The 26,369-nt window shown below is 37.6% G+C and overlaps 1 protein-coding gene across 1 annotated transcript; it reads left to right on the top strand.

The window, feature by feature from the left end:
* On the top strand, window positions 1-26,295 carry LOC145997341 (uncharacterized). The gene is made up of 5 exons (XM_083134290.1): window positions 1-82; window positions 5,448-5,521; window positions 11,499-11,578; window positions 16,238-16,381; window positions 24,386-26,295. The coding sequence occupies exons 3-5, from the start codon at window positions 11,519-11,521 to the stop codon at window positions 24,476-24,478; spliced, it is 297 nt and encodes a 98-aa protein (XP_082990416.1). The 5' UTR covers window positions 1-82; window positions 5,448-5,521; window positions 11,499-11,518; the 3' UTR covers window positions 24,479-26,295.
* The last annotated feature ends 74 nt before the right edge of the window (window positions 26,296-26,369 follow it).

The raw sequence follows: 26,369 nt of genomic DNA, 5'->3' as shown, positions 1-26,369 counted from the left end.
CTATCGAAATTTTGGCGGGTTTCAGACGCCATCTGTATTCACGCGCAGGAAGTAGTCGTGCAGGCAGGCTTTGTGAGACGAGGTAAGTGGCCCAGAAATTCGTCTTCTTTACACTTTAATTTTTCCTATAAGGATTTTTTAGAGTGGAAATCAAACATATCTTCTTAAATTAGATTTTTTGTGGGAAATTTTGATGTGCATAAATCGCCCGAGAGATATGTAGTGTGAGAGAGAAAATTGAAAAACCTCCATTGAAATTTCGACGAAGGCAGCCCTCGGTGTAGCTATGGCGTCAAGCCGATCGAAGCCTTGAAGCCGCGAGTAGCGGACGAGTCGACCGGTTCCTGAGAGCATTTTCTGAGCTTCTTAGCTGATATAAAATAAATTTTATTAACGAGTCGCTGCCATTTGTGAACTTACAATTGATGTAGTGATACTTGATATTTTTTCCCTGCGAATTCTGGGTAGGTCTTGTACCTCCTAACGCATTCTATAAATAGCAAAAAATTGATGAGGCACTCGTTCATTATTTTCCGTAAGAGATTCAGCCGATTTGAAAATGGCGGGCGCGCAATTTCAGTTCTTTGATTAGGAATAATTTTGAGAAATGTGAAATTTTTATTAAAATAGAGAATATAATGATGATAGTGCGGTAGAATAGTGGCGTAATAAAATTCTTCCAGGGCGGACATGATGGAAAGTGGATGATTCACCATCCATATTGGTATATTTTTGCAGATTGAGAAAATTACAAAATTTGCCAGTTTTTTTGTTTGGTCGCTCTAGATACATAGTCATAACAACAAATCTCACCGAAATTTTTCTTGTGCTCTTATATTTTTGTTTAATTTGTTGATGGTTATTTAGGAATAGATATGCTTATAAACAAGTATGAATGTCGTATATTCAGTTACATCTGAACATTGCATTAGGTTCGGCCGCGGGAAACCCCCTTCTATTTTTATTGATATGGAATTTATCAAGTTTTAGGTAGTTGTGTGCATAAAACACCATATTATAAAGAACATTTCAGTTGTCCTAGATGGAAAAGAAAATTTATTTCGAAATTGTTCCGGCTTGCTGTCTCGTCGCCTGCCCGCTCATGGAGCATAATACTTTCGAAGCTGGTTCAAGTATTTTTTGAAGTAAGGAACTAATACTCCTCTACGTATTGTGGGACGATTCGACTCGAGTAAAACTTTGACACACAATGCTGTCAAAAACGGTCAACTTTTCAATATTTACAATATTAGGAACCTATATGAAGACCAAGTAGCCTTATTGTATAAACGACTGTAATTTGCGTGTAATTTTACATGCTATAATGGTTTGCTATTTGTAAAAATTGACTTTTTTTGTTTACTACAAAATGCATACCTGTCATACATTTGTGCTTTATTTATGAAGGAATGTAAACTTATTTTGGAGCGAATTTACAATATCTGACCCCTCCCCGATTTTTGTAATATTTTGCATACTCACTAATTGAGGCGGCCTAATAACAAATTTGAAGTTAAAATTTTGGGGGTCACGTATAGAAATTGCAAAATGAGTGGTCTGTGATCAGAACAGACATGCAAGGTTGCTTATTATTTACCGTAAGATTTTGTGTTTCCAATACTTAAAAACGAAATATACATTCCATCCATTACTACGACCCCAAATTTTAACTATGCTTGCCTAACAAAAACCTTACCATGAATGGTTCGTGGGTCTGTCAGTCAATGGTTTGTGAGGCTACCCGTGCATGGTTTTACGACCCCAAATTTTAACTGTTTGCCTAACCTAACCTTACCAAAATGGTCAGTGGGGCTATCCGTGAATGATTTTGCACTAATTGTGATAACGAACCTATAAAGATATCTTATTTTCGTAGCACTTTAACGGCAAACGTTCTTCATCGAAGACTCCATTTTCGTATCCTGCAATTTTACGATCGATGCATTATTGCCAAACTTACCTGTAATCAACAACATTTTTACTGTTCTCTTCTGCCATTCTTATACGATCCATGCTCTCAAAGTATGAAATCAACAGTGTGGCAACGCTGTAGACAGCGTAACTAATTGCGAACGTCAATTGTTCATATCAACAAATATGGTTCCCATACTTTTATACGGAGAATCATTGCGAGAATAGGAAAGCTTATTTTACAACTTCTACACTCACCCCAACATGTTAACCTCAGATAAATCATCGCGAGTAATTATTTCATGAGTATAGGCAGTATCATAGAAATTACAGAAGGGTCCAGTATTGTAAATTCTTGCCCTTATTTTTATTGCAATGTTGTACTGCATCATGTGTCTGCAACCTAGATTTTTATGAAATTTTAAGAGGGGGGAAAGTGGAGACTTGATTATTTCTATAATTTGTTCTGGCAATGAAAGCGAGAAGTAAAACACAAACAATAATATTAATCGATTTAAGAATTATTACACTTTGGAAGAGAAACATTTGTGTACACCCAGCGACGAAAGAAACAGTATGCGAATTGTCCACCGCCATTTTCATTCGTTCTGAATTTCACAATGTGATGACAATGAATTGAAATAAAGACGCCAATAAGCAGAGATCAATGCCTGCTTCGAACCAACATAGTTTCATTCCTGGAAACAACACAGGATGCAGAATAAAAAATTAATGAAAGTAGCGGTGGGCAATTTGCTTACCATTATCTCTTTGCCCTTGACTGTACAACCAGGTATTTAGGTAGGCCAATTATTGGAACTTAGTGTCACTTAATCTTACCAGCCCTCCTGGAATCTAATCATGTTCCATCAAAAAAAGAAAAATGTATTTATAAGTGTTGTATGCACATATTTATTATTACGAAGAAATTTTCTTGGGAAATTATTAATCAAGAATTATTTATTACATGTTTTTTTGTCAACCTACAACTGGGAAGGACCCAGATTATATCAAGTTTAGTGTTCTTTGTACCTGCCATTTATCCCCTTCCAAGCTATCCTGCTGTTACAAATTTGCTATATTATCAAGAGGGTTTATGAAACATTTTTTTTATTGATTTGGATGGGAACCACTTCCTTGTACTTCAATATAAAAGTTTAGGGCAACCAAATGATGAATGAAATTCTCTTTGGACACGACTGCGCTGGAAATGTTTAGCAGTGGATAGCTCCATTGCAGTGCATAATACATCATGCCCCGTACAAAGTTAGCAACAATATCATAAATAGTGCCACACAAAACTATGCATTATTATTCTATAACACATCTTCACATGCTAGGAACGTTCATATGAAGCACAATCTTCATATATATAAATTTTCTATTGCGAGTCACCAGCAGTGTTGCCACCTGCTGTTTTAATTACGAAAGGTACAGTTTCCTTTATGAAGAGCAAGGAACTGAAGGAGGGAGAGATCTACATGACAGGATGGAAGCTGCTGTCGGATTAAAAATTATAGATACTAGAGTTTAGACTGCAATTAAAAATTAACCAGTATGCCTACAAAAAGACCAGTTGTATTAAAATTTAGTTTATTCAATTCTGAGTTAATCTATGCCCATCAAATTTTTTTTCGAGTATTCTTTATATTTTTAATCGTGAGAACAAAAAAAATAGGGCAGTTTTTTTTAGTTTAGTAAATGATCACTCGATTTGAAATTCTATAAATCAAAAATGGCTTGTTAGATCCTGATGAAATTTTAACACCATTAAGCCTTATTTCCATGATAACCGAAAACTCCATATGCTGACCAAGGCAGGATTTATTTTATTTTAAAATATAAACTAAACGTTACATTTCAACCTTCTAGCCAAATCTTTTTCGGACTCTGTACAAAATACAAATGATACATGGTCTGTTAGGAAAGTAATGAGACTGGCAACATTGTGCACGAACCGGCAACGTTGCTGCCCCCACCTTCACACGACAGGTAGGTGAACGCTTGCCGTTGACTCAGTACAAGTTTCAACTTGCTACAGTTGCTACACGATTGTTGAGAGCGTCTGACGTGAAGTTGTGTTTGTGAGGTGCGTTACAAAAATTGACTGGCAAAAGTTTGAACAACATTGTGCCATCAAATTTTGTGTTAAGCTTGGCGAATCTGCTACTTTGACTTATGAAATGTTCCAAAGGGCTTATGGAGAACATGCACTATCTAGGGCACAAGTGTTGAGATGGCACAAGTCCTTTTTAGAAGGCCGAGAACAAGTGGAACAAGAACCTCGTGCGGGAAGACCTTCAACCTCAAAAACGGATGACAATGTGGAAAGAGTGAGGTCTCTTGTGAGGTCAGATCGTCGATTAACGGTGAGAATGATCAGTAGTGATTTAAATTTGAACGTGTGTACCGTCCATGGAATTTTAACACAAGATGTGGACATGAGAAAAGTGTGCCCCAAGATTGTTCCAAAGAACCTCACGCGTGAGCAGAAAACCCTTCGGAGGGATGTGTGTCTTGATCTTCTGGACCGCCTTGACTGGGAGCCAGACTTCTTCAGTTGCGTGATCACAGGTGATGAATCATAAATCATTTCAGTCCCTGTGACATTTTTTTTTATATTCCCCTTGCTCAAAAACCACTTGAAAGGATGCCATTTTGATACTTTGGATAATATCCAGAAGAGCGTAACCAACGAGCTAAAAGGTATTCCAGCAGAAGCCTTCCAGCTCTGCTATGAACAATGGAAACAACGCCTACATCGCTGTGTAGCTGCCCAAGGGGATAACCTTGATTTGTAAAAATAATAAAATTCATCGTTTACAGAAAATCAGTCTCATTACTTTCCTAACAGACCACGTATAAAGTAAAAAAACAGGGAGAGAGAGAGAGAGACACACACACACACACACACACACACAAAAATTATTCCCTCCAGACACAAGATTATTAGAACGTTGTTTATCTGGAACATTTCCTTTCATCTCAAAAATGGTTGGGCTCATTATCTCATGTTCAAGAAAGAAAGGATAAGGAAAAAGAGGCAAATTTTATCACAATCGGACAAGCCATTTTTGATTTATGGAATTTCAAGGAGAGCGATCATTTGCAAAACTCAAAAAAACTGGCCTTTTATTGTTCTCGTGGCGATAAAAAATATAAGGCATACTCGAAACAAAAATGGTTGGCATAGATTAACGCAGAATTGAATAAGCTAAATTTTGATGTAACTCGTTTTTATGTAGATCTACTGGTTAAGTTGTAATTGGAGTCCAAACTCTAGTATCTATAATTTTTAATCCAACATGTCAGAATTATTAATTTTTAAGTGCTCTAGGGACATTGTCTTAAATTAACTGCACAGTTTTAAGCAACATAAGATTATTGGAAGAACTGGCTGTTACAAGAATGCTAGTACATTGTTCTGATTAGTAAAGACTTTAAGTGTAAGAAAGTTATATTACTTTTGGTATCCGTGCAAATAGCAAATAATTTATTTGTTATGGAGTAAGACAGAATATTATTTTCCTTTCCAGGTTCTGAGGTTTGAGAGGCAGAAGGTGCCAATTCAAAGTTACCAGTCTACTAGGTTATTTGTGTCTTGATTTAGGTATGATGCTGTTTTATACTATATAATATATATACTATAAAAACTGGACTTTGTGATTTGATATAAAGTGGTTTCAATGTTACCACAATATTCACTGTATATAAATATTGCATGAAATTTTACCATAAAATCTAGAAGGTAGTCTGAACATAAAAATAGTCACAATTTTAGTAATGAAATCAGTGGTTCATGCAGTCTCCAAAATATTTTTCACCATTGCACCTAAAATATATGCAGGACTGTTTCTATCAATCTTGGATAACATGTGGTCCTTGTGACACCTTGGATTCATTTGCATGGTTGTCATGCCTGTCTATGCCTGTCTACAACAAAGAATGTGCTTTGAAACATATGTACCGTTGACCCACTGTTATCCCTCGAGAATTAAATCTTTTTTTTTTAAAATTGACAGACGTAACATAAAACTGGCTCCAGCATGTAGAAAACACAAATTACGAAGGTATTTGATCCCAAAGTTTGACCCACGTAAGTAAAAATCTGAGTACTTTCACCACTTTTTATCACTAAAAACTGGTTGTATAAATGCACACTCAAAATAGTGGAAGAACACTTGCAAGAGATAACACCATCAAACTTAGCACTCATAACTTAACAACGTAAAATTATGAACATCAATAAATCTAACACTCCTAATTATAAATACAGGTCATTCCATCCGAAATCACCCAGAGCAGGTTGCTTCATGATCATGGATTTGCTTTTTTTTTTTTCTGATAGATACTTGGTGCAATATGATAAATGTGTAATGTTAGATTTTTCCAACAAATATTTTGAATTATTTTCCTGTAGTTTACGGTTATTACAAGCATAAGAAAACAGTTTTTCTTTGTGACGTTTCAGGAGAACACATGCTCCTTTCTTCAGACATTTATTTTCATTTTGACTAAGATACAGTTACAACAATGGTTAGCAATTTTTTAAACAAACAGAATCCATTATATAATGGATGTTGTCAATGTTACATTGCTGCAATATAGCAACTTAACTATCAAAAGAAGCAGTCTGTTTTATTTTTATTTCAGATAAAAAAAATTGAGCACATTATTTTTTATTTAAAATTATGAATCCCAAATATCATCAGGTAATTCAAAGTCGTCATTGTTTTCAAAGTCTCTTGATTTTACATTAAATTTTAAAGATGGTGGCTTACCTCCATTTGTGAAAAAGACAATGTGAATGGAAAAAACAAAAATCTGGAGTTTGCCCCTTCTTCGGTTTTTGACAAATTGCCCTAAAACGCTCACAAATTACTACTAATATGAGTACACATAATATTGTTAGAAATGTTGAATAAGTGGGAGAAGCATTACAATGATATTAATCCATTTTTAGTTCATAGAAATTGTGCTAAGACCAGAATCTTTGTACAGAATGCATATGGGTCGGTCAGTCCATACTGAATGTTCCAGCACTGGTTGCTTGACGTCTGTCAGTGCCTGCTGAAGCGAAAGCTGGCAAAATTAAATTTACACCCTAGTGTGATGCTACAAGAATAATTGTATTTTAACTCTAACTCCGAATGTGACACACACACATTATGTCACATGAAGAATTTTCAACTTTTGGAATGTATTGTGACTGGTAATTGTAAAAGGTAAACATTTTTATTCTAATTTTTCATCTCCAAATTAAGAGCGCATCTTATGGACCAAAAAATATAATACTTTGGAAATATATTTTCAGCAAGAACTGCTCCTGTATCTACTGTAATGTTGCAAACTGTACGGTTAAATATCTACACCCAGGGATATTTTTGTACCACATAATGCCATTATGAGCATTGAAGCAGATCAGCGAAGCATTTTTTAAAATTACACAACACAAACAAAACTGTTTTTTGACCGAAGAATAACATATTATGCTTGAGGGTGATCAGTTGGAAAGAAGAACTTTTGCATGCAAAGGACATTTTTATCAAGAAATGACTAATGAGTTTGCAAGGGCAGAGAAAGATTACCTATCACCTTCAAATAGACACTAATGATGGATTGTTTTGGAGGAAGAAAAACTTTAAAGATTTTTCACTTCAATTTTTCTGGGTCTGCTTTTCCAAGTATGAATGTCACCGTATGCCACAGACTTTTACCATCCGGGGCCATGTCAACATTTTTATTATTTTTTTAAATGCAGATCATGTGATTCACGGTCTTTATATAATTAACAAATATTAAGGAGTGCTTTAGCAGCAAATACAGTGCCTTGAATAGGTAGTGTGGAAAACTAGCCAAGAAACTGGTACCCGAGATGGATGACAACATAGATGGCAGTTTTATCAGTATCACAACTAATTTTATTATGAGAGTAATACGGCTTAGTTAGTTTTTGGAATATATTGTGTAGATTTGTTTTGTCTTGAAAGGCGATAAGTGAATTGATTGAAACTGTTATATTTGTGGAGTGATTTGCAGTCACGAAATGGCATTAATTTGGAAAGAAAAGTAAAATAAAATTAATAAATAGCGTGCATAACACAAGAAGAAACATCGCAATGTGATTATGTTATTAGAATATAAATAGTATCCTGAGAGAGATTTCATACCGGGGGGACAAACCACAAGTGTCGCTTGGAAGCGAGCAGTCTGTAATCAATGAGCCTTTCGAACAGTAGGGACACAAGCTCTGACTCCACAGTTTCCTCAAGGAGGTTTTAGACCAAAGCAGCATGCGACAAACGATACGGGGATTTCACACCAAAGCAACACGGGTCCTTCGGTTCAATGCAACTTTCAGACCGAAGCAACACATGGTGCTTGGAAACTAGCCAAAGAAGAGCAACGTTGCACACCGTAGCAGCATGACGGGCAGCACAGGCCAGCGTTCGGTGGTGAAATTCTCAAGGGATAAGTGTCGCTTTGGTGCGCAATCTCCCTAAAGTAACACTCGTTGCATCGCACATGCGCGAAAAAACAAATCACGGCAACGAGTTGCAAGCTTTTGAGGAAATATCACAGTTTGAGCGACACGCAAGCAACAAGTGCAGCTTATCGCGTCACCTAGATCTGTTCTTGTAACATGCCATTTATCGTGTCGCCTAGATCTGTTGTTCGCACAATTAGCAGCAAGCACTTTCTAACCAAGTCCGCACGTTCATTATATCCCCAGCGTTTAACAAAGGGAGCGGTACTCTTTTGTTAAAAGAAACACCCAAGCGGGCAGTTTTCTCTTGAAGTAGAAGCAAACAAACTGGAGTAGGAAAGCGATGTTGCCAAATTGAAGAAGAGATAAAGAGGAAAAGCAGAAGGAAATGGTAAAGAAAGAGAAACAAAATTAAAGAATATGGAAAGAGAAAAGAAATACAGATAAAGATTAAAAAGGAAGTGTTTAAGGGTATTGTCGAAGGGGGGAGGGGAGAAATATCCAACTCTTACATATTGTGCCTTAATTGGCACGGGGGTTCTGGGGGGATTCTGAATTAAATGTTGGGGGCAGAATCCAACTCTAGGTCTTACATTGTGGCTGGTATTTTAGTTAGAGGGGGATTGAACATTAAATTGAGGGTGGGTATCCAATTCTTGTGTCTTACTATTGTCTTAGACTGTTGTGGAAATTGTGGTGTGGAGACTGAGAATTTTTTTGGGGGGGGAGTAGGCAATGCTGTCTAAAATTAGCATGGAAATTTTGGTGGTAGGATTGAGTATTAAATTTAAAGGAGGAAATAGGAAGCTCTTGATAAAGTGTTAAATCTTAGATTGTCGAGATATTTCTGCAGTGGAGAGAGAGTTCGAACATTAAATTTTGGAGACTGTATTTAGCGATATTGTATCTACACGTTTTCGACCCCAAAAGTGCCAAAAGAGAAGCTGGAAAAGACAAAATATCTCGGGATCTTAAGAAAGTATTGACACCCCCATTAAATTAATATCCTTGAAAGCCTGCAAACAAATGGATGTAAACATTTTCTTGCTTGCTTCAATCGCAATCATGTGTTGCGAGAATGCGTGTTTGGCACTTTACTGAGGTGAATGTGAAGTTTTATACTATAGCTGCATTACAATACATAAGCGATATTCTGCCATACGGCTGGAGCATATTATTTGGTTTGCCAAGGTTGAATTATTCTATCTTTATCTTAAGTTGTGTAACAATTTGTGTTAAATATTCAAATTGAGTTTTATAAACCCACTCAAAAATACTATTTATATGCATATTTACATATTTTAGTTTACTACATTTAACCTTTTGGTGCCCAAGCCGATTTTGAGCAAAATGCAGAGTTTCAATTAAATGAGTTTAGATCGGAGGCTAATTGCCCTAGAGAGATGAGTGATATACCGTTGTACGCGGAATGAACCAGAGATTCAGACTATATAAAATTTAAGCAAATTCGGCATATATATGTGGCAGGGGGAGGGGGTTAACACTCAAAATTCCAAAATTTCAGAAAAAAAAATTGGTTCCCACACCCTCCCCTCAAGAAAAAAGTACATGACAGTGTCGACATGCAGATGGAAATGATCGCTGACATGTAAGGAACACAAAAATATTTGCATTATTATCATATGACCATGTAACTTGAGTTGTACCCCCAAAAGGAATGGTCAGCACACCACTCATTCAAGCTTGAAAATGTATTGGTACCTTGAAATGATTTTAGCTCAGACTATTTTCCCTGGAGATATGAATGATATACCGTTGTATGCAGAATAAATCACAGATTCAGACGATATATATAATTTATGCACATTCGGCATATATATGGAGGGGGAAAGGGGGGAAATCCCCTGAAAATACTTTTTTTAAAAAAATGGGGTCTCTCCCCCCGTCCCCTGAAAAAAAGGATATGAAAAGTTCAAAATGCATATGGAAATTATTGCTGGCAGGTAAGAAACAGAAAAATATTTGCATCATTGCCGTATGGCCAATGTAACGCGAGTTGTACCCCTGAAACGAAAGGCTTGTACGCCACTGTCTCAAGCTTCGGAATTGAGCGAAATGCAGTTAGATTGAATTGGTTACAGCTCAGAAACTAAATGCCCTAGAGATATGAAAGATATACCATTGTACACAGAATGAATCACAGATTCAGACGATATATATAATTGATGCACATTCGGCGTACATATGGAGGGCGAAAGGGGGGAAATGCCCTCAAAAATACTTCTCTTTAAAAAAAATGGTGTTTCTCCCCAAAAAAGGTCAAAATGCAAAATTTATGCAAATTTGGCATATATATGGAGGGGAAGGGAGAAAACCCCCAAAAATTATTTTAAAAAATTGTCACTTCACCCAAAAAATGTCCTCGCACTTGGGCACAAAACGACACCTACGCACAACATTCACGGATGAAAAGCTAGAACGCAGTGAAAAATGAGCGCTGATTCTTGCAGCTGCTTGAAATTCTATTTTTAGACAATGCAGGGTAACCCCTGTTGCAACTTGTGGACACTTGTGCTAAAAAAAAAAAACAAAGGTTTCCTTCAGCGCACTTCGAAATTCCATATTCACAAGGCAGATTCAACAACCAGTCTTCCCCCTCCCCCCACCCCTTGCTTGCGCCCTCACGGAAAACTTTCATTTTGACATCGGATACTGATAAACAAGCTTCCTTCGAATGCAGTTAACAGGAGGGAGTGAAAAAGCATTGCTTTAGAACAACAAAGCCGGTCTTCATTTGCTGGCAAAAAATTGACCTTGAAAAGAGACTCAAAAGATTAGTCCCTTTTCCCCTCCAATTTCATGAAGACAAAAAAACATTTCTGTTAAATACATGTGTTAGGAACAATATATATAAAAAATAATCGAAATTCTAGCCAAAAATAGAAAAGTTATAACGTAAAAACTACGACCTTGACACATCGTCTCGATCGAGACGCTTGGTACCGGAAGATGCATTGATTTAATCACCAATTTCAAAAGCGATGGGCATTATATACAAAAAATATTGTTTTCTGGTTTGTGTAGCTTTGGACAGTCAACACTTTTTTTTATTGTGTAAATGTATATCTTCTTTTTACAGTCACTTGAACTCTGCGCGAAATGGCCGATGACAATGTTGCAACTGGTGATGAGAAGAAGAAGAGGGGCCGCCCTTCAAAGGTATTCATTCTTCCTGATTATCTCTTGTCTTCATTCTGAACTTGATGTTCACCTACTTAAGGGCCACACAGTACAAGTGGATGGTCGTTTCAGAAACTCACAAGGGCTGTGGTATCCAAATGCACAACCAGTATAATCCTGTATGAGTGTGTGTTATGTTTCCTGTTCATGTGTGTTCAACTTACTAATGAACATTGATTTGATTAGTCGAAAGTAGCAGGAAAGTGATGTTAATTTTTTTTTAAAATTTAATCACCTTGGAGAACTTGCTACTTCATTGACAAAGGGGCAGTCAAATTTTTCACAAAAAAAAGGCAATGAAAGATATGGTTGTTCTTTGTGAGTGTTCCTTCACCAATTTCATCATATCATCACTCATCCTCATTCTTGCGATAAGCTAAAAGAGCGACTCTAAATAACAATATACAAACCAGGGTGGTGACAGACCGGGAAAAGTCAGGGAATTTGAGGTGTCAAAAAAAGTCAGGGAATTTTGTCTTGATTGACTTCTTTTTTGATATTGTTATGGAACTGCAGGGGAACAGGAAATCTTGTTAAGTTTTGGCGTCAAGTTTTAGGCACCTTTTATGCACAACACAACCACAGCGCCAGAAACCAGTGATGGTAGGAGAGAGAGAGAGAGAGAAATTTCCGGAGGGGCAGAAAAATGTGTTAAGCCTCTATTACGTGGAATATGCATTGAATTATCATTTTTTCTTGTCCGTATGGGAGTAGTAAGAGGAGAAAACTGTCAACAGATGGCGGGGATGGGAGCGGGTGGCGCCCTCCGATAGTTCTCAGACTGCGTAGTAACGCATTTTGTTGGACAAACTGAAGGAACATAGAAACATAAGAATTTTGTCTAATATCTCCACCCGACAAAGTATCTTACTACAACATGCGACAGAAATTGCTTGCATGGCACTCGTATGGAATTGATTTTTGTTGGTTGTCTTCGGACTGCAACATCCAACAAAAACCGCATGCATAAACAAGAAGAGCTTTAGACTGCAAATATGCTGCTGGAATTTTATTACTCTTCTGGCTCACTTCACCTTATTTAATGTAGCAGTGCTTACGAAGGTTTTCTTTAATCATCCTGACGTATTACTGGTTTCGCACAAGTTAACATACGTTTACAATAACATTGCACTATTCTTAGATATCAAGAAGAATCCAACCAAACGGGATATATATTGAATACTATCACGAAAAAGTGAAATATAAATCTGCATTGGTGAACGTTATAAAAATTGGCAAGTGCATGCTCCAAACCTCAAATTTACTGCAACACTAGTGTTGCAATGAAATTAACGTCACTCTCTGTTCTGTCTGTTTAAACTCATGAGAGATGGTCATTAATCGCTCTGAGTGAAGTTAATGTCCAATATTATGAAATAAAATACTAATAAAAAATCAATCATACAAGCAAATCATTTTCTTCAAGAATTGACTTTTCTCTGCCAGCCCTGCTAAATTTTCACTTTCCATCCACTGATTTATACGAGGGGTGCCCAGAAAGTAATTTCCAATTAGTAGGGACATTAATTTTTAGCAAACGTGAAAACCGTGAAAAATGGTAATTACTGCGAAGTTATGTTTATGAATGTGCAGTGATGTTGGGGGACATTTTTCGCCCGTTTGAAATAATGCGAATTTTTGATGTTTTTAGCGACTTTTTTAAAAAATGTCCTAAAACAACAAAAAATTCCATGAAATCCAACATTCTTGTCTTTTCTAGGCCATGTTTGTATACATAGAAAGTGCAAGTTTTCCAAACATTTTATTCAAGAGTAAACTATAATGGAATAAATTCAGACAGCCACATTAAATCATGTATTTCCAACGATTTTTTCAACTTGTATCGAAACCATTTGCATCACAGAGCAAAGTGGCAGTGTTCTAACAGGAGATCGAATGCGTATCTACCGTCACACAGGAACCACATCTTCAGTATTTGTTGCACGAGATGTGTTTTGAATTACCAAGCTAAGTGCTCACCATCGGTATTTGTTGAGCGAGAAATAATGGATCTCAATCGTTAAAGCGTCTGAATACCATGGGATAGACGCGGGGTCGATTCCCTGCGGGGGAGAACTGGAATATTTTCCACGTATTCAAAGTGCTCCGGCACGCACCCAGCATCATGTCAAGCAGGTACCTGAAGGAAACTTTGAGGGATAAAGGTAGCCAGGAGCATGGTGCTGATCACATCACCCCCATTTTCAGCCGTGATCATGAAAGTGTAGGGCCCAAACTCCACACCCCTATGCACCTTCATGGCAAATTGCAGGTGAGCACTTTACTTTTATTTCCTCAAAAATCTGTTCAAACATATCAAACTGTCACGAAAATACGTAGACCATGTGACCTACAATTTAAAAGAATAGTTTAAAAGCACAATGGAGTATTACGTTTTGGTATATTTGGCAGATAAATGTTCTAAAACAAAAACGCGAATTTTGGGAAACGTAACACTAGCAAGTCAAAAAAAGATAATGCCAATTTTTGGTGCCATAATATATCTGTATCTGTCACGTGAGATTGATTGATTCTAATTTTTTGGGTGCGTCGCCACTTATGGTCATTATGTACCCTTCAGTATATACGGGGAAAATTCCATTATCTAAAATCCTTACCTTAAAATTAAAACAGGGGTATGGAAAATAACTTTCCCAAAATAACTTTCAAGATATCAAACTCTCACGAAGAGGCATAAGCCATGTGACTTACAATTTGAAACAGTAGTTTAAAAACACCATGAAGGTATAATTTCAGATATTTGCCAGAAAATGCACTAAAATGAAAATGTTAATTTTGGGGAAAATAACACCGTATAGTAAAAAATTAAAAAATAAGAAAATAAACCAATTAAAAAAAATAACAAAATATCAAGGTCCCTATCGATTAGGCATGAATGAAACAAGAATATCAGTTGTAATTTGTTGCATTAGTAACAGTGAGTCCTAACCTAATTTTCGGCATAATCACCACCATTGTTCTGGCATTCGTCGTAGCATGGCACTAAATTTTGTATGCCCATGGTATATGTGTCTGACAGCAAAGACTGGAACTATCTCTACCACAGTGTAGCTGTCAAACCTTGCCCTGCCAGAAACCTCGTCAGTTAAACAAAGAGGTGAAAGTCTGTACATTCAAGGCCAGGGCTGTACAGGGAGTGGTTCAAGATCTCTCACCTGAAGTGATGCAAAGGGCCCGTGTGTACTCAGCTGTATGGGGTTGTGCACATTCGATTGACCTTCCGTGAATTGTCTGCACCATCGTCTGACCATACTATCACTCACGACGTCCGGTCTGCACACCTCACACGATTGCTGGTGGCTCTGTGCCAAATTCTGAGCGTGGTGGGAGACTGTACGAGAGCTTCAATCTTTAACCTAGAACTGTCCTAAAAGGGCTGCATTGCAACTGTACCAGATTACAGTTACATGCCACTTCTTCCTGCCTGCATGTGTGTGTGTGTGGCTCTCCGACCACTAGTGCTGCGTATAAGCACCATTGGAGCTTTTTTCAGGATTCCCCTCGTATATGAACTTTCAGAAGCTTTTATTATTAGAGTGTTTCGGTTTTAATGTGTGGTTAGCTAAATCAGGTACCTATACAATGCAATTCTATAAATTCCTTGCGTTAAATTTCTAATACCTACATACCCTTTTTGTCAGCAATAATGGTATAACTGCATGTTGTCAGTTTCACAGTACTTCACTTGGATATACTCTACTGAAGCAGAAATCCCAGTGATAATGTAAGGAAAAATGACACTTTATTTTGTTCGATTCAATTGTTTCACTTATATGCAAGAGTTAAGTTTTTTGCTTTACAGAGAAGAGAGAAGTAGCTTTATGCTTTGAAAAATGAATCCGCACTCATGGTTCTTGCAAGAAGAGGGTTCCAAATCTCAGTGAATATCAACATATAATACCGAGAATGCATAAGGAGACTGATAAATTACAAATTACATTTCTTAATCATTCACTCTTCACTCTTATCTCATTTAGTCGTAACTTTAAAAATAATCAAGTATTTTATTTTAAACTTACTGCGTATGATAAAATTCCGTAATCCTTTCCTAGCTTGTGAATTGTAATAATTTTCCAAATTCACTATTTTGCAGTTTGAATTCAAATCGTAGAGAATAGAGAAATTAAGTCAATTTAAGATAATATTGGTACTTAACAAACCCATATGTGGATCTGTGTGAGTTTATTATTTCTATTTGCAAAAACATCGATTTAGTTTAGTTTGTAATTGTCAGGGAAAAATGTAAATTTTGTCCTGGAAAACCTGGAAAAGTCAGGGAATTTTATTTCTGCTTGTTTGTAGCCACCCTGTAGAGGTTCCACTTATTTTTGAACTATGTGTTTTGCATCTTTACACATTTATCTTGTAATCAAGTAATAAGTGAAACTCATTTTATTAATATTGATTTTCTTTAAGAATATTTATTTTCTGCTTTTTATGTACAGGTAACAACAATTTGTGTTATTGATTCACTGGTGTGTTTGGTGATACACCATGGATGACTTGCCTTCTTTTTTTCCCCTTAGTTATTCAGTATCTCATAAAAGTGGTTTTTAGATTTAAATTGAAGGAAATCATTCATGTAAAGTAGTGTTAATGCCAGGAATTGTCCCCTAGGGAGACACTGGTGCTGCCAAGAAGGCTGAGAAGCGCAGCCGCCCGGCCAGCGAGGACAAGGCAAAGAATGCTGGTGGCAGCCCTGCCAAGCGGGGCCGTGGAAGACCAAAGGGGTCCAGCAAGAAGGGCCGAAGCAAGGCCAAGGTAAGTTCTTCTCTGCCTTTCATAGTATAGATAGTATGTGGAGGCAGTGATTTGCACTTTTTGTTTTTATATTGGTTGTAGCAACTTGTAAGAGCATCCCTTCGCTACGAGAGAGCCTTACGTGAAAGTGCCGATTTCCTTCGGAGTTGCCGGGAACGTTATCCAGCAGAGATTTTTCAACTACCTTCTGTAGTCAAGGTTAGTACACAATGTGAAAACTGTAATTTTAATAGTGGACTCTAGCGACTGTCGAGCACCCGTTTACCGGGAAAGACAAGCCCTTATGCCGGGCCGCTTGCCGCTGTCTCTCGTAGCAAATGTCAGAGAATGCTCTGTATAAGCTGAATCGCTATTCAGAGTGAAGTAGATTTTTGAAACAAAACCACACTCTTCAAGATTATTTTGCATGGTTTCATTTATCCAGAAATTGGTTGCGTCCCCAATGGCACCGTGGTAATACTTTTTGACTTGTAATCAGGAGTCTCAGGTTTGATCCATGGTGGAGGCACACTGATCCTACTTTAAATTGTACATCCAGTCCAGGTTAGCCTGTCTGAATACATGAAATTAAACAACTTTTGATAATCTTTGAGATGTTTGGTTATATATTCCAAAATTTGATATTCTTGTTGATTCATGGGATAGTGAGGATTATAATCCAAATTAATCCAGTTTACATCAAACTATCATAAATATTTAACAATATGTTCATTTGTATTTCATGTAAACGTGGTGGTTTTAAATTCAGGGTATTAAAAATAGAAATAATTTACATAATATCAAGGCTATGGGAAATTTGGGAGTGCAAATTTTGCATATATTAAATGTATATTGTTTTTTGTCTTATACTTGCTTATTACATGTGTAGGTGCATGTGCTATAGTGAGGAATTTGCAAATCTTTTGCTTGTGCACAAATTTTACTCTTCAGTGTAAATTTGTGTTCTTTCATTTCAAATTTCTTTCATTCTAATGAGTTTGGTGAGAGTGTTTCTCTGCTTCAAGGAATAAATGGAAGGTTGCTTGCTGTATGGATACAATTTTTTGGCACACTGCCAACTGTTTTTTGTGGCAACATGAAATGTTGACTAAGATTTTCATCAGATTTCTTTTTTCATTTATGTGTGTATGGAGTTTCAGTGCTATATGAGTACTAACTCGTGGCTTTACGGCCCGTAAAGGCCTTGGCCTATCTCCCGACTGCCAGTCTCCCTCCCACAATCCTACCTAGAAGTGTGGAGATCTTCAACCAGTAATGGGGTCAGCACGTCGAACACCCAGCCATTATACCTAGGAGAATCCGTGACCAGGTTAACATTACTCACTCGTAGTTTAATTTCCTCACGATGGTGGGTTGCCACCAGTCCTATACACAGGTTGAAAACCCAAGCAGACGTAAACCAATGCTGTCCTGCAGTCAGAGTCCAAAGCACAGCATGTCATAGTGTGTTGTTTGATTTACTCTGGTCAAATGGCAAGTACTTACATCCCACCTTTATACTGGGGTAAAATGTCTATATATTTTTTTTTCTAATAGCTTGTCTTGGGAGGGAGGATGACAATATTTCACTTCCCTAAAGAGCATGGTCTTTCCAGAAAGAAAGATAAGAACAAACCTCCAACACTATGACAAGTAGTTTCCTTTCTAAGGTTTACTTTCGTACGTCACCCCGTACCTGAAAATTCACATCTGCAAAAGTATGAATTTCAAAAACTTTACTTTGATAATTTGGGGGGTGGAAAGGGCTCCCTTTTTCAAAGACACTCAAATGTCAACCTCTCTTCCACATAGTACACCTTTGACTGCATTTGACAGACTTGCAAGGCTCTGGCATCTGGAATTACAACCAGTATAATCGTCCATGGAGTTCTTGTTGTTTCATTCCTGTATGTTTGACCTCCCATCCATCTAATTACCAATGAATGGATTGACATGTAAAAATGTGCTAAATACAAGGCTCGTTCAATATATAACCGGAAATATGTTGTAACAAATATTTATTTCAAGCACCAAAATAACTACAGTACTATGTTTTAACATATCCCCCCCCCCCCCTAGTTCAATGCACGTATTCGTAACCACTCATGCACTGCTGACTGGACTTCATTGTCATTCTGGAACCTCGAATCACTTACAAGGGAGGTTATCTAAGTGTCCCCCTCCAATTTTCATGAAACTTGGCAGCTGTATAGAGGGGCCCAAAGGAAGGAATAAGTGTTTTTGTGTCTCAGCTTAAAAAACTGTTTATGGGGGCAAAACCCCCTCAAATGTCAAGATGAGAAGAAATTGAAGTGGGGATCTGACCCCGAAACCTCGTAAATATGGCATAGGAAGAACACGCACATATAATTGAAACACACACAGCACAGAGCTGTGTTTACCAGTGATATGCACTTCCATATCTCAAGTGTCCCACTTGTGTAACCGCCATCGTCCCTCATGATAGCACATGCGTTTGGTACTGACAGTCCTACAGTTCTGTGCTGTCTGTGTTCCAATTATATGTGCGTGTTCTTCCTATGCCATATTTACGTGGTTTCGGAGTCAGATCCCCAGTTCAATTTTCTCATCTTGACATTTGAGGGAGGGGGTTGCCCCCATAAACAGTTTTTTAGCTGAAACACAAAAACACTTATTCCTTCCTTTGGGCCCCTCTATGCACCTGCCAAGTTTCATGGAAATCGGAGGGGACACAGGGGTCAGATCCCCACTTCCATTTGTCCTCATCTTGACATTTGAGGGGGATTTGCCCCATAAAACCTTTTTTTAGCCGGAAAAAAAACAAACACATTTCATCCTTTGAGCCCCTCTATACACCTAGTTTCATGGAAATTGGAAGGTGCGAGATCGGGGGAATATGGAGGGTGGGGTAAGCACTCAAACTTGAGGTCCTCGATGAAAGACAATGTGACACTGGCATTGTCATCGAGCAAAAGCACACCAGACCACGTCGTCTCTGCAGAATGGCTAGTTTCAGTTTTTTGCTCAAAAGATTGGAGTAGTTGGTACTGTTTACATTATGACCTCTGGGAATGTAATATTTAAGAATTGGCCCCTTGTGGTACCAAAACAAAGTTAACATGACCTTTCCGACACTCCGTTGTGCATGCATCTTCTTCCATTGTTGTCCTCTTACAGTCTGGTTCATATAAATGAATCCTACTTTCATCTCTGACAATATGATGAAGAAATGCCTCACCGTGAACTTCATAACGGCGCAAGAGCTCCCTGCACACATCAACACACTTTCCTGAACCTCAGTATGTCATGACTGGTATGGTGTGCTGATCCTACACTTATTTCCATCTGGGAAGCAACTTCACTGACAGTAATACGCCGGTTCTCCCGTATCAAGTCCTCCACTTGTGCAATGTTGCTTTCCGTGACTCCAGTGACGGAGCGACCTGGACGTGGAGAATCAACACTGAATATGCTCTGTTTGAACTTCTCAGCCCACTCGTACACTTGTGATCGACTCCTACAGTTGTCACTACTGAACTGTCATGCTGCAATGAATTTCTATCGGTTTCACGCCTTCACTCAACAAAAATCTCACAAGACTTTGCTGGTCCAACTTGGAGCACTCCTGTAAGGGTGCCGCCATCTTGTGTAACTGTTTTCCAGCATGGCTATGAATAGCTTACAGATGCCTTCACGAAATAACAAACATATAACAATCATGGTCGTATTTTAGATTTTTTATTCTACTTTTCTGGTTATTTATTGAATGCACCTTGTAGGTAAATATATATTTAGTTATTTTCACCAAACTATGAACTTAAAATTGTAGAAATGTACCTTTTTGATAATACAAGAAACTATGTACAGTCAACTCTCGATTCAATGACCTTTCACAGTTCCCGGGAAAAGGGTCGTTATTTCGAAGGGGTCGTTATTGGAATTTTCAGCTTAAAGGGAGCTCAAACGGACACAAAGAGGCCTAGGAGATGGTAACACCATTTATCCTGGTAGTTATACAACCTGTTATGCACAGGATGCATGTTGTGAGAAGGAAAATAGAACATGAAAAAGTTTTCACAAAAGAGAATTTAAAATAATGTTACTTTGTTTCAATTGTACACAGTCGTTGCTTTTCCAGGAAATTCTTACAATTGTAGTTCATGAGAAACCCGTTTCCACTGAGACCTATGGAAAGGAAAACAATCTCTCGCTTATTGCAAGCGAAACTCAAAGAATCTTGACACCAGTCAGACTGGTGCCAGCAAAAGTCGGGAGATAATCGGGCAGAATGAATGTTGGATTTTATACGGGTTTACTGGAGCATTGTCTGTTACAAGATTAACTGGTAAGATAAGATCTCATCGGGAGAAAGAACACAACCTCTCTAGGTACCAGACAAAAAAAATAAAGGCAGGGCTGTAATTTTCATTCTGGTTCGGCTGTGTAAAATACATCGTAAAAAAAAGTCACTTTTCTTTGCTTCAACCAACTTCATTCACCCTCCTTCCCCATTCAAGGGAGCAGTCCAAACTCCTTCCTTGACTTGCATTGTAATCCAGCGTGAAAAAGGAAATGCGCAACTTGCGATCTATTTTCACCCAAAGCGTATTGTAGGACAGGTCATTAAACAAGGTGGCAGTTGATAATCATTCGGGTTTGGAATTGAATTTCACTTTAAACTGTATATTTAGTCCCGATTAGCCCATCAGCATAAAATGAACTGAAAACAAGCTTTATGAAACTGCGCATTTTCACATATCAAAATGGTAGATCGGTATTTACTCTCAGGTTAATGGACGATTTAATGTTGGATTTAGGAGTATTCTGGATGTCAAACACCCACCCCTCCAAACCTTTTCCCCTTGAATAATGTATTTTTAATCAGTCTCAGCGACCATTCCTACATTGAACACACTTTTTTTTCTTCCACATGAATGGTTCTGAAGAAAGGTAAATTAAATTTACAGTTGTGCTTATCAGAAGGCACAGAACATGAAGTTATTTTAACTCTTGTTTTGCTTTCTGGAGATGGAATTTCATTATCATCAAATCAAAACAGCTTTGGGAGATTCAAAACAATAACTTTTTCTTTGCCCTGGATGAGTCATCGCTGTTATCTGCAAGCAAGAGCTTAGCAGACGCTAGACAAAACACTGGCGCCAGCTGCATCGTAAAAACAGAGACACAGGCTGGAAGTTGGAGCAACAGGTGGCAGATGGAACTTTTAACAGCAGTGTAAAGAAAAATAAATGACCCTTGCTTTACGTTTTACCACACAACAGACAATAATACGGGCAATATTTCCTATGCAGACAACAGCATTAAAAAAATATATAATAAATAAATTTTAAAAAAAACAACTGAATTCTGCAATTATCAACATTGCCGTGCACACCAGTGGCAGAGAATGAGCTGGGGAAAGGGGGGGGGCTTTTTGTTTTACTTGTTATATGGTTTTCCTTCGTTTTCAAGAATATATCCAGAACTGGTTGCCCCATTTTAGACGTCAAAGGAAAGGAAGAGGGATGGGTCCTTTTCCACCCTCGCCTGTAATCAGCCCGCATCAGCAAGAAAATCTCGTGGCTGAAACAATCTGCATCGCACCCCCCCCCCCCCCCCTACGTTTCCTGACAGGAAAGGAGGGAGAAGTCAGTAAGCCAACGGAACACTTTTTTTTAGCAGATATTACGACATCGACACAATTAGGAAAACATATATAGTGGGAAACGGGAGTTATGATGCACGATGCACACGTAAGATCGAAGTAAACTTTTGTGGAAACCTGGATGTCAACGCATTAAGCGGGTTGACGATCTTTAGTTTACCTATGTGGTTTTGATTATCTCTAACAGTTTCGCTTTTTTATGAAGTGTTGCAGGGAACAAAGAACACATTTTGAATGAAAGCGGTTACCGGAAGTTGTCGGCTACAAGGCCGAGAGTTGCTCACTCACGGGAACCTGCTGAACTGGACAGATGGGCCAGACTTCCAGGCGCCACACATCTGTATTTTCGAACATTCCTGCGATCTTATCTCTCAAGGTGGTGTATTTATCGATGAAAGAGCTTGACCTGCCATACACATTGGCAAAGACTGCAAGTCCAGCAGTCATTTTGGGCTGCTCCTACCCTCCCCCGCGAGTTTTCAGCAGCTCTTAGGACAAGGAAACAAAAGGTCGATTTAAAATAACATCCAAGCACATTCGATCTTTTCTTCTCGCCTATCCAAGAAAAAGCGTGGCAAAACAAGCCTGGCGCGTTGGGTAGCGCCGTCGGGTGCGTGGTAACATTGGTGCTCTTGAGGGAGGGGAGGGCAGAGGTCAAGTGCTATTGGATATCACTCAAGTTTGGTGTGGTGGTGTCTATTTTTAGTTCAGACCCAATTGTGAGCGGTAGAGCGCTCGTGAAGGAAATGAGTGGGGGAAAAAAACGACTCATTTTTCGGCCGATTTCCTTCAATTTTTCAACTTTTTTTTTTCAAATGTTTCTATCTTTTTCTAAATTTTTCACGGTTCCCGGGAAAAGGGTCGTTATACCCGGGGTCGTAGAATCGAGAGTTGACTGTACGTAACTCTTAGAGTTTTAAAACAATGGATTGTGCTTCTCTCGACGTTGTAACTATATTACTGTGACTGTCTGAAAACATACTTGTGCCACAAAATTGTTGTTTCTGGTGCTGCTGTTGGGCATGCAACTAGTGGCAAGGGTGGGGATAGCAATGGGCTGCTCGATTTGGTACTCTCTTCCAAAGTTGGCAAACATTTTGTTTGTAACAACCAGGAGCTAATGCTTGAGCCCTCATTCTCTATTGGTGACAGTTGCAGAATAAATGGGAATTTCAAGTGTTTTGCAAAAGCAAACAGTTGGGAGGTGTAAAATTGAAATATATATATATATTGTTTGGGTGACAGAACTTGTAATTTGAGAAGGTACTAAACCTTCATTTGTTTAGACCGAATCACATGAAAATAGATATGAAGTTTGTTGGTGCTAAACTGGCTACCTGACAGGAAGTAATGGCAGCTTGACTGGTTTTGAGGAATATGCAATGTTTTAATTACTAATGGCTTTCCTTGACTGGATTCTGTGGAACAGCCAATCAGAGCAAAGTTTGGCCATGTGAAGATAATCTGCGAGTTTGCAAAGGAGAGCTTTTTTGTCTGTGGTTTCCGAGTGTTGGATGTTTTTGTTTAGTTTCTCTATAAAAGAAAAGGTAGTGCATTCGTGTTCAGTTCATTCATATTTAGGCATTTATGCAAAGCGATGAGATGTGTACGTGATTAATATGATTAGCCAAAAAAGAAAATCCTTATTATTACTTACAAAAGATTCCTGCGAATCTCTTGCATGATTATGCACATTAGAGTTAATTGAAAAGCTTGTTCGGTTCACATTGATTACCATATTTTTTTTAGCCAATTTCTAGTCCATACTTTTCTTTTTTAATTTTTGATAAACTCACAAAGCAGTAATTCTCCTACAACATTCTTATCAAATTGCTCATCCATTTTGACAGATTGTCTGCTCTGCATTATGTCTTAGCCGACAATAGTCTGTCAATAAGTACGATAACAAGTATCGTGCGAGGCAAAAAATAGCAAATGGGTAGCCAGTCCAGCACCAACTAGGTTATTCCTACTGCAAATCCAGTTCCATGTAATTCAGGCTTTATTTGCAAGAAGTTCAGCTAACTGTTTTGTTTACATCGAGACATGTAGTTATTACACGAACATGGAGTATATGTTCTGAAATATGGAAATAATTTATAAAATATGAGCCAAAACCTAATATATGCACAAATGTGAAAAATTACATGCCATGATACACAGGGATAATACAAAATATAATTGAGTACAGCTCCATACATAAATATGTATTTACATATAAATCCGTTCCCTGCTTATCATTCCTCATCTTTGTGATTAGCTTAAAGTGGCAGAAAAGCAAAATAAACTAAACCAATGAATCAATAATGTGAATTTAATTATATATGTAATATTTGGATGGGGCAAAAATTTGAACCCTTGTTTTTGCATCCTTGCAGAAGTCGTCGTCATCTGGTGGTGGACGTGGCCGTGGCCGCCCAAAGAAGGAAGACAAGGGAGCCGAATCTGGGGAAGATGCCGAGAGCAAGTAAACATTTGTAGGTGCTGGGAGTACGCAACCAAGGATGACACGCTACTATCTTCTCTTGGTTACTTTTTTTCTCATTCTTTTTTTTTTTTTGACAAGGGCATTTCCAGTAGAAGGAAGTAAGGTAACAGTTGAAACAGTAGACGGTAATGGCAAGTAACCGAGACATGTTCTTTCTGACGATCTGATGTTGCGATACTGAGGTGTTCATCTGGATGTAAGGTTGCCTGTACTCCTTGGCCTGGCAGTGTTTGTACATGTACCTTTACAAATACAAAATAAACTTATAGGGGGTTGATATGTTCACAGTATCAATATTAAGTTGGAATCATTGGAATTGTAACTAATGTTAGAAAAAATGAAATGTACCGTATATATAAATATATATATAATATAAATATCAGTTGAGTACAAAAGCAACCCCCTTCCCCTGTGTGTAACTTTTGGTGTTTTGAAGTACATGATACATGGCGATTGATGTGTCATACATGAAGATTCTTAGATAAATAGATGTGGTTTTTATAGTGTGTTCTGAAAACCCCACTCCCTCCTGTTGTCTGTAACCACTCCATCTCAGAATGAGCAACTCATTCTCATTGTAACGTTCTTTTTTTTTTTTAAGGATAAGGAGAAAATCATGTATATCATTCGTCATTTTAAAAAGTGATATTTTTGACAGATTTTTACTATAGAATCTCTTAACCAGACTGTGTTGCTCATCAGTATATGAGAGTAAGTAGGGCATGGAGAGACATCTTGATTTCCTAGAATCGAAAGTCATATTTGCCACTGTGGGTGGCAATCACCAATGAAACTCCTTCCTCAACCAATCTACATATATTTTAAAATGAGATCCAACAGGTAATAAATACATATATGAATAAACTATAAGAATATCAGAATTGGCTTTATCATGAATTGGAGTAAGGGTTGTTTCCAGTGATAGTTGTGGGTGTAATCAGAAAATTATGATTACATTATCACAAACTGTAGTATTAAGTTGGCGATAAAAAATTTTCCATAAATTTTGAATAATATTGCCATGCTTGTAAATTTCAAGACAAGACATGCTAGAAATTTGTTTTAATGCATATCACAGCGTACCATTCTACATAAGATCATTTAACATTAAGGTTTCATTTATGGGAATGTGGCTTGCGATTGTAGGACATGTTAACTATGTATCACATACATAAAATTGCTTTTATAATTTCTTATGGATTGGCTGGGTTTTAAAATTATGGGTTGTCTCCATGTCTGCTTCTCTCTTCCTTTTTATCAGTCATTTTTAGTTTGTGGTAATGCAAGATGCTTTGTGTAATATGTTTTCTTGTAATTTGAAACTATTATAGTTTGTAACATTTTAGTCAGGCAGTGTAATGTGATAAATGCATAGTGGCAAGCATCAGGTATGCAATTGGTCATGTAAAAATTCAGATGGTAGATTGATGTTTGGTACCTGCAAAAAAAAATCATTAAATTATTAAGAGCAAGAAAAGGGCATGCCACTTAGTATTTTTAGCTTTTTTTCTTTGATTCTGCCGTTGTCAGTGTTTTCTTGCTTTTTTGAATCATTGTGCAGTTTTGTCTGCAGCGAAAGGGCTCATTTTGTGCTAGTGCCAATTGAAATTTCATGGTGTTGGGGGGAAAATCTGATAGTTTGTACCACTGCCATGGATCAGACCAAGTAAATCGTAGAAGGCTGATATTTGTGAAATGTGCTCTTTTGCTGCAGGCGGGATTGGATACTGAAAGATCAGAATGTCTGTCAGGTCACTTTTTGTACAAGATTTCATACAATAAAATATTCTAGATTCTAAATATGTTTCATTACACCGCTCAGTTTATAAAAATGTAACTGAATTATATCCAAACAAACCGTGAGTCTAAATTTT

This window comes from Lepisma saccharinum, chromosome 13, assembly GCF_977018435.1.
Source record: "Lepisma saccharinum chromosome 13, izLepSacc3.1, whole genome shotgun sequence".
In the NCBI taxonomy this organism is placed as follows: Eukaryota; Metazoa; Arthropoda; class Insecta; order Zygentoma; family Lepismatidae; genus Lepisma; species Lepisma saccharinum.
The sequence above is the reverse complement of the archived record's forward strand: the minus strand, read 5'-3'. Positions and strand labels throughout refer to the sequence as shown.

Bases quoted from the DNA above. Each gene is read 5' to 3' on its own strand.
- LOC145997341 (XM_083134290.1), top strand. From the start codon at position 11,519: ATGGCCGATGACAATGTTGCAACTGGTGATGAGAAGAAGAAGAGGGGC. The intron at 11,579-16,237 runs GTATTCATTCTT...ATTGTCCCCTAG, and splicing joins AGAGGGGCCGCCCTTCAAAG to GGAGACACTGGTGCTGCCAA. The intron at 16,382-24,385 runs GTAAGTTCTTCT...GCATCCTTGCAG, and splicing joins AGGGCCGAAGCAAGGCCAAG to AAGTCGTCGTCATCTGGTGG.